General features: G+C 43.2%; 1 protein-coding gene across 3 annotated transcripts; it reads right to left on the reverse strand.

Moving 5' to 3' along the window:
- Positions 1-1,114: 1,114 nt before the first annotated feature.
- On the reverse strand, positions 1,115-9,072 carry kcnk18 (potassium channel, subfamily K, member 18). Of its 3 annotated transcripts, XM_061227406.1 has the most exons (4): positions 8,716-9,072; positions 8,451-8,603; positions 7,997-8,137; positions 1,115-3,960 (listed from the first exon to the last, which is right to left on the reverse strand). In XM_061227406.1, exons 2-4 carry the CDS (start codon positions 8,515-8,517, stop codon positions 3,137-3,139), a joined length of 1,032 nt encoding a protein of 343 aa, XP_061083390.1. In that variant the 5' UTR covers positions 8,518-8,603; positions 8,716-9,072; the 3' UTR covers positions 1,115-3,136. The 3 variants fall into 3 exon arrangements, with proteins under 3 accessions (XP_061083390.1, XP_061083387.1, XP_061083388.1); XM_061227403.1 differs by having other exon boundaries at positions 8,451-9,072; XM_061227404.1 differs by lacking the exon at positions 7,997-8,137 and having other exon boundaries at positions 8,451-9,072.
- Positions 9,073-9,489: the final 417 nt, after the last annotated feature.

The following is a 9,489-nucleotide window of genomic DNA, read 5'->3' on the forward strand; positions in this document are numbered from 1 at the left end:
TCCTGCGCTATAACAACCGATACTGGAAATTACATTTAGCATATCAGTGCCCAGGGCTCCACCTGGTGTACATTTACACAACGTGTTTCACTGAGTTTTGTGGGTTGACTAGTGCCACCTAGTGTTTTAATTTAAACCCTGCAGGGTCCTGGGTTTGGTGCGATATGATTCAAAAATTCTTTGTGTCGTCCTCTGCCTGAAAAATCACACGATGACCCCTTCATGGCCTTGCCCTGGGAAGGTGGGTTCCAGTGGGCAGGGTACCTCCTGCATGTTGCATCAGGAGCTACTCTTTGCTTTGCTGAGCTGACCGAGGATTGTGCAGAAATGAGATATTGTATTACATTTTCTTAATTTAAAATGGAATGGCCCGGGGACAACTCCTTAGCCGAAGAACGCCACGCCTTTTCCGTGCGTCCAGCTACTAAACACAACCTTGTTATTTACATTTACATTTTTGTCATTTGGCAGACGCTTTTAATCCAAAGCATCACATCCAGAACTAGCAAAATACACATGAAATGCTGTTCTAAACATAGTCGTCATCATAAGTGCAATTTTTTTTTTTTTTTTTTTTTTTTTTTTTTGGGGGGGGGTTAGACGAGGATAGGGATATCAGAAAGGAGGGGCAGGGGAAATCAGGAGGGAGGACTAAGGTAGGTTGTTATGTTCTTCATCCTCCCTCCACCCTCCTCTTGTTTCTCCAGACGGGCCTCCTGCTGATCGTGTGAGAGTGACCGTGCTCTCCTGCAGTCTCTGGGCTGAACTGTGTCCCACCTGTCCCTGTGCCACACCTCCAGGACAACCTGCAGCAGGTCTGGCGTCTCAAAATCTCTCTAGCCTTTTTCCGTTTTCTGTGCAAGCGCTTGTGTGGAAATGTACCCCAGATAAACTGTTTAATTGGCTGAAGTAAAACACCTACAAGGTGCACACTAATAAGCATTCAGTGTGTCCAAAGAAACCATTTCTTTTAGTTTTGAATGAAACTTAGACGCCTTCTGACACCCGGAAACATGCTTCGCGTTTCAGTTCTTGAGGGATGTATGTATGTGTGGAAGTATCAACACCGTACGTCATGTTCTCACCTTCGTAAATTATTCAGCCATTACAATAATGAGTTGGTGAGAATTTAATGTCATTGTAACAGCAAGAGACACAATTAGACAAATGAACACCAGCATGAACACATAGGGAAGCTGACACAATTAATCTTTAAGGTCTAATAAAAGCACATCAATGCTGATCACAAACAGTATATTACACTCAGGCCATTCTTAAGGGATACAGCAAAGCAAGGTTGCAATTACGTTGTACTGGAAAATAATTTAAGAATATTAGCTTAACGACACAGCTTTTTTCTCCTCTCAACCTTTTCTCAATCTTACAATCGTGTATTATCATATTCGTCACAGTGCTTTTTCTCCAGTGTCCTCTGTCAATTTGGGTGAACACAGACAAGAAAGAGTGGCCACCAACGAGCGTTCGAAAAGCCTGCGCTTCTTTTACCTCAACTGTCCATTAGCTGAGCTGTGCAGCCACTACATTAAGGACGACCCGCTTAGTTTGCTCAGACAGACGCATTGTAGGCACCCCCCAGTTAAATGAGATCCTATGAGTCTCTTGACACCCCTCCCCTCCGAGTGGTTCTGGCATTTTTCTGATGACCCATAATGGAAAACGTTTCATTTCCGTATCATAATATGGCACATTGTGATGCCAGTATTGTGATACCAGCCAAATTGCAAAAGAAATGTCTTGCCTATTAAATAATAAAAACAAATCCAGATATGGATACTCAAAATTTGAGTACATACATGCTGCATTTTGCAGCCGGTTCTCAAATCTACAATGCAAATGCAAATGATCGCTTTCAAATGACTGAGAGGCCAATAAACTTCAGTCTCAAATGCAAGCACTCAGCAGTTGATCACTAACAGATTCGGCTGGCTGTTTGGTTCAGAGACTGGTAAAGTCTATCCATTGTGGTAATGTGAAGCTGTGGCTTGGGCAATGCACAGGCCAGGAGGGTTCAGTTACAGTACGAGTCCGTGGTGGGAGTTTACCGGTGCGCTTAAGAACAGCTCGCACAAGTGGAATGATGTCCATAAATGTCCGACCGTGTAAACTTGAGCCGTATAAACCTGGGGCTGCTCTGGGTGCTGTCATCTGCTCATAAATAATCGGCAAAAGGATAAACTGTGTCCTGACCGCCTGGAGCTCCTTCCCCTTTTCTTTTAATTCGCATGAAGTGATGGATGTTATCAGATGATTAAGAGGTCAAACAGAACATGCACCTCAGGAACTCTCAGGAATGGGTGGTGTTGGGGAGCAGTGTGTTGCTACAGGAACTCTCAGGAGTGGGTGGTGTTGGGGAGCAGTGTGTTACTACAGGAAGTATCAGGAGTGGGTGGTGTTGGGGAGCAGTGTGTTACTGCAGTAAGTATCAGGAGTGGGTGGTGTTGGGGAGCAGTGTGTTACTGCAGTAAATATCAGGAGTGGGTGGTGTTGGGGAGCAGTGTGTTGCTACAGGAAGTATCAGGAGTGGGTGGTGTTGGGGAGCAGTGTGTTGCTACAGGAACTCCCAGGAATGGGTGGGGTTCGAGAACTGTGAGCTAGTTTGCTCTATTGATTTCAGGAAGGTGGAAATTAAGCAGGAGCTTTTCAAATGTTCCATTAGGTGCTGCTATCAATGAAGTCAATGGAAAGATTATACATCTGTTCAAATCATCCATGTTAAAACTTCTGAAATGTTCATTCAATTGCTAGGTGATGGCTTTAACCATTGATACCTATGCTAATTTGACATTTATTACAGAGAGCATTGGCTGTAACTGCAATACTTAGGTTAACACTGGCTATAATACGACAGTGACATCTTTTTTACAACCGTGTACTTCTCTCCATCTGTTCAAACGTGCGTTAAGTGCAACTGCCAAGGCATTATAATGCAGAAGCCAAAATGGAGGGGGGAAAAACCCAGCCATAGTACTGTTCCAGTATAGCTGGCTCAGTTAAGCAAGTTTCTGTCGGTGGGAAAAAGGTTTCAAGGCTTGTCCTTTATCTTCTGAGCCCCACCGAGTGAGGGGCGGGTGGTCTCTGGTCTCCGGGGCCCCTCGGGACCTGAACTGCAGTCCTGCTACTTGTACTTCAGTACCTTCCCCCCGCTGATGCAGCGGATGAACGTGCGGTAGTAGCCGACGAAGCGAGACTGGCCCAGCTTGAAGGCCATGGAGAGGATGGCCATGCCCGTGATGAGGAAGAGGAAGGTGACCATGAAGAAATTGGGATGCTGGGGCACGATGTCGCCGAAGCCGATGGTGGTGAGCGTGACGAAGCAGAAGTAGAAGGCGTCGAAGGTTCCGATCTCCTCCTCCCACAGGGGCAGAATCAGCCCGCCGAACAGGAGGTAGGCGAAGAACAGCACCAGGATGAGCATGAGGGGCACGTCCAGCTTCTCCAGCTCCTCCCCGGTGCACAGGTCCCAGATCCCGCGCTGGGGCTCCGCCCGGCTCAGATCAGGGCAGGACTGGCTCCGGGGCAGGGCGGCCAGGCCCCTCTGTCTCAGCAGGTTCTCCCTGGCTAGGTTCTCCTGGGTGATGATGCGCTCAAAGATCTGGTCGTTGTGTAGCTTGATGGACTTCCTCTTGACCGACGCCTGGCTGCGCAACACCTGCCTGATATCCATGGGCACCCGGACCACCGCGTCCTGGCTGAAGGTGTAGACGGCGTTTTGTACCCCGGCCTCCTCCACCGGCTTCTCCGAGGGACCCCAGGAGGACCTGGCGCGGAGTGACAGGTGGCTGCAAAGCTTGTGCACCTGGAGGTAGGCCTTGGAGACGAGGATGGCCAAGATGTCGCCCACGTCGGTCAGCACCAGCAGCATGAGGGGGATCCCCACCATGGCATAGATGACACACAGCCACTTGCCAGCGACTGTTACGGGGTACATGTTTCCATATCCTGGAGACACAGGGGATGTAAATTAGGTGGTTAAACAGGGCTGGTGTCTTATGGGTTTATGCTCATTTCCTTTAGCTATCACCCGGGACATGTAGTCAGGAGGATAGGCAAGGCTGTCACAGGACATTGCTGCCTTCACTTCACTCACAACAGTGCGAAGGCATTATTGTGCTGGGGACAACCATGATGGAAAAGTACTAAATGCCTCTGCCTTTAGCATCAGAGAACCTGTAACTGTCTCACATTACATTATTACGTTTACATTAATAATATGTTTTGCTAATAATATTTTTGAGAATTTATCTCAAAATGATCCAAAATTCCACTTATTATCTGGAAAGTGCCTGTGACTGGTACCTTTTCTGTCTAAAATCATTGATTGATCTAGCCTATAATGTAATGGAGTACCAATGGGAGCCTACAGAGAAAAAATATAGCTTAAAGGACATTATATATTATATTTTTAGCAGTTAAGGATATGCAAAGGGTATTTTTCAATTCTTCCATAATTATTTCCGAAACTGAATTTCGCACAAACAGATGTCCGTACCTTCAGCACTAAGATCGAAAGGAAAATCAGGTAGCAGTTGAAATTGTACTTCCCTCTAGGGTCTTTCAGTGCACTTGTCCCTGGTTATGGGTATGCACTTTGTTGTACGTCGCTCTGGATAAGAGCGTCTGCCAAATGCCATTAATGTAATGTAATGTAATGTAATGTAATGTAAAAAAACGTGACCGAGTTAGTGCAAATGCACAGAGCACTCGAGGCCTCAGTATATTTGAGACAATACTGGCATCTGCTGGCGATGTATGGCATCATGAAAGCTAAGACAGGCTCAGTAGGTTACAGTGGGACTTCAACCAAGATGCCTTTAAGTGAGAAGATGTTTGGAAAAATTTAATAAATTCCATGTATCTGCAGATTTAACATGAGGATGGCCACAGTGAAATGATGATAGTTAATGAAAATGTTCATTGGGATTTCTGAGGGACCGAGAGAGATGTAATCACAGGTTAATGGAAATATAGATGATGTCTTTCAAAATATGAATCTGTCATTCAAATAATTGTACTGTGGCGTGACTTTAACGTTAATCCATTTGCCCATGTCTTGTTGTTCAGATTTTTTTAAAACTGCTTTCTTGGGTTAGTGCCTTTCCTGTTTAAAGTCCATTATTTTCAATTAGTCCGTTTCTTCTCATCTTGGTACTTAGCATTTCAGACTTTCCGCAGACTGAATAATGTATTTTCACAAAGTACTTCACTATGCATCATATGCCATTAAAAGATGATGGGAAAAATAAAAATGACCCACATTTACCATTTTTTAACAACCTGTTGTTGATATTAAGACCACAGCCACTTACATGATTGATAAATTAAAATATTCTGTACAATTTTACGTTCCTTCATTTTGGCCTTTAGGGGGCCATTTCTACTGAGACAGAGCAGCAGAAATCCACTGTGCTGTTGAATCTGAATCCAGTCCAAACCCATTACTGTTAATGGTGTGCTGCGCAGCAAACCGCCCTCTTTCACTTCCTGTACGTTTATTTTCACTTAGTAAGACACCAGTAAGAAGATTAATATAGCCTTTATTGACATGTTTTGGGGGTAGCAATTACAGTGCAGTAAATTTGTTAATCTGTTTTCTGGCTTGCTTTGCAGGCTGTCGGGTGTCAAATGGTCGCTGGCTCTCCTGTAGTATAATGCGGCTTGTAGGATGTGAAATAGTCACTGACTCTCCTGTAGTAAGTAGTGTGTATGTAGGATGTAAAATAGTCACTGGCTGTCCTGTAGTACTGTGTGTGTAGGGTGTGAAATGGTCACTGGCTCTCCTGTAGTATAATGCGGCTTGTAGGATGTGAAATAGTCACTGACTCTCCTGTAGTAAGTAGTGTGTATGTAGGATGTAAAATAGTCACTGGCTGTCCTGTAGTACTGTGTGTGTAGGGTGTGAAATAGTCACTTGCTCTCCTGTAGTATAATGCGGCTTGTAGGATGTGAAATAGTCACTGACTCTCCTGTAGTAAGTAGTGTGTATGTAGGATGTAAAATAGTCACTGGCTGTCCTGTAGTACTGTGTGTGTAGGGTGTGAAATAGTCACTTGCTCTCCTGTAGTATAATGCGGCTTGTAGGACGTGAAATAGTCACTGACTCTCCTGTAGTAAGTAGTGTGTATGTAGGATGTAAAATAGTCACTGGCTGTCCTGTAGTACCGTGTGACCTGTTGGGTGTAAAGTAGTCACCGTGGTGCTCCCTGTGCAGGTGCAACTGGCACTGAAAAGACTACAAAGGTACCATGAACAACTCCAAAATTATTATTTTTTTTTAGAAATTATAGTTTGTGAAAAACGTCATCTTCAGGGGGGGTCATCACTTCTTACCTACTCCATTGTCGTATTTGGCTACTGTAATATGTGTTCCTGTATTTTGTCATTTCTTTTTTTTTTTAAAGATGCGCTTTGAAATGGTTTTGTCAATTTGTTGCAGTGCCACTCATCCCCATCTCCAAGAGGCTACTTACAAGACACTCATATCGCAACGCAAGATACACTGAGACTTACACATTAGCTAATGCACTACGATTTGTAATTAAGATGAGCAGGAAGTAGCAGGCTCTGCTGAAGATAACTTGAACAGAAACTGCTAAACAGGAAGCTCAGAGCTTGAAACCTCAGAGGTTGAAACCTGGGTCAGAGCTTGTTTTTGATCTGAAGGCAGCATCTTGGCTGGCATTTATGTAGCGCCTTTATCCAAAGCACTGTACAATTGATGCTTCACATTCACCCATTCATACACTTTACATTACAGGCATATGGCAGATGCTCTTATCCAGAGTGACGTACAGTTGATAACACTAAGCAGGAGACAATCCTCCCCTGAAGCAATGCAGGGTAGAGCGGATCTTATTGTGGCTACACCCAGTCATGTACCTTAACCACTATGCTACAGACCGCCCACAAGAACATTGAATAATTTGCTGCAATCTTCCAGTGGTTTTCTCAGATTTATTTTTACTTGGCCGATCATATATCTTATTCAAATTTGCTCCTCTAAACTCAGTTCTATGTTTTTTTTTATCTTAACGTTCATCAACTTTTTATAGGCTGTGAGTCACCCCTCCTAAAATTCTGTTTGATCTGCTCTTTATCTGAGACCACCTCACTGCTATTTTTACAAGTGCTCTGATCATTTCCATTTGGCCAGTCTGTTATTCTGTTATTACTCCACATAACATTGACAACATTTAGTCCTTGGTCCTGGAAGAATCCAGGATGCTAGGCAGAAATACATGAAGGAAAAAAACACAAACAATATGATTAGGATGGCAGTGGTAATCTTCATGTACAAAGGTATAGCAGCATACTGTTAGTGTGGATCGCCCCTGTCTACTGGTTTACCGACTCCATTGAAGTAAGCCAACACAAGAGTATTGGGGCCGCCTGCCTTATCTGTCCATAATCAATGATTATGGGTAGCACACGCAAGCCACAATTTATGCCTCTCCCACTGCACTTAATGGATATCTGCTGAATAGATTACAAAAAAGAAGAAGAAGAATTTACTTAATGCTTTTAATGTAGTGTTTTCCAGAAGACCACAACCAGACCTCACGCGCAGACCAACTGATGCCATATGCTATGAGCCAACACCACCAATGCATTTCAACCAGAGCGCATACATTGTGTAGTTTGACTTGACTAATCTTCCTTTGCACTGTAATGGCAATGCGGGAGTTCCGGGAAAAAATATTGCTCGTTCCAACAGTGGATATTAATCTACAGGAGTAATCATCATTCAAAATAATTGAAAACCCCGCCAAAATTAAACCAAATTAGAGAAACTTATCTGGGTGACTAGTCATTTGGAACTGTTCCTTAAACAACATTCGTCACTGGGGGATAGTTCTAATGAACATAATGCACGTATTTTATCGACAGAACAATACGGTAGGATGTGTTCAAACAAAACACCTGTATGCTGTAGCGTTGTTATTTTTGACCGACAAGTCAATTAAAGTTAAAAACTTACCTACTGTTGTAAATACTGTACAACAGAAAAACATTGATCCAAAGAAGGTCCATAACTTCGGGCTTTGAAGCCATATCATCTTAAAGTTGTTCATCTCGCTTTGTAATTTATCCAATAATTGTTCTTGCTCGTTCAAACTATCTGAAGGAAAAGCACATAACTGATTTCAAGATAGAATATAGGTATCTAGGCAATATGTTGACTACTAATTAGATGTACAGTAAAAATGCTGTTGCAAACAAAGGTTTTGCTAATCTCTTCATCAATTCCTCAATTAAAATATCCAAAATGTTACCTGCGAAAAGCAAACTATTCTTTTTTGTTGATCATACATAGAATGCAATAAATACGCGTAGCCTTTGGGAGAGACGGACATATGCCGGTCATCCACAATTTTTTCATACGAATTGGTCTAGCCAGTATTCTTGTGAGACGTTTGAGTTGAAATTCTTACCATTCCTACTTGAATTGCGAACCGTATGCACTAGAGTGAGCAAAAATGTTTTGTATTCCTGATTCATAGACCCATTGATAGTCCCACCTTCGATGTACCGGAATGACAGAGCCCCTAAAGCGGCGTATCCAACGAGTAACACAATAAGGCAGCCTAGAGGAAACAAAATCGACAATAAGCGAATGCATCGCGACCTCTTTTCCGAACTTTGCTGCCCGTCTTCTATCGCAACAGACATCTTGCGACTGACTCGGCCACGACCTACTAGTCCAACGTGCGGTCTGCCTGTCTTCCCATCTCCAGATGCTCTAAACACTTAGCTGACAGTGCAGCGTAATTGCGAGAGTGAGCATGAACCGCGCCGTCCTTCGCTCGAAGTAAGCCGCTGACTTGCATCCCCCAGGGTGGCAAATGCATGATTGGGGAATTACCCTTCTTGAGCAGTCCTCAAGAGTTGCGTTGAATAACAATTAATCTGAGAATACGAACTAACGGATTATATCAGAAGGAATGTTTAACAAAGTCAAAATGGTCATTTAAATGTATTTTACAAGCAAAAGCAGTAAGTCATGGGCTACAGGAACCACTTTTTAACTAGCCTACGTAATAACACTTGTTTCTGTTTCGCATGCGGAGACGAATGACACTTGTTTCAAAACTACAACCGCAATCAAGTTTCAAAACAACAACCGCAGTCTCTGCCATGTCGCCCTTAAAGTATGTTATTTCTCACATAAAAAACTGTAGGCTTATTGTAACCAAAGAACGCGCGTTTGAATGAATCTCCGAACTACAACAGTAATTCATAACATTGATTGATTCCACCCCACCACCTCCTTTTATCACAGCGATTTAAGTTGGGTTAATATGCATACGGTGAGAAAACTTCCAAAAAACTTCCGTTAAAAGACAGTTAGGGTGTCATTGGAAATCTAACAGCCCCAAAACGATTAGACGTACTTGTTTTAACACTGAGCATTGTGCTGTTTAAAGTTCCTTGAAATTTTCAATAACTTTCTCTCTTCTTTATCTTTGCTTA

Source organism: Conger conger, chromosome 18 (assembly GCF_963514075.1).
Source record: "Conger conger chromosome 18, fConCon1.1, whole genome shotgun sequence".
Classification (NCBI taxonomy): domain Eukaryota; kingdom Metazoa; phylum Chordata; class Actinopteri; order Anguilliformes; family Congridae; genus Conger; species Conger conger.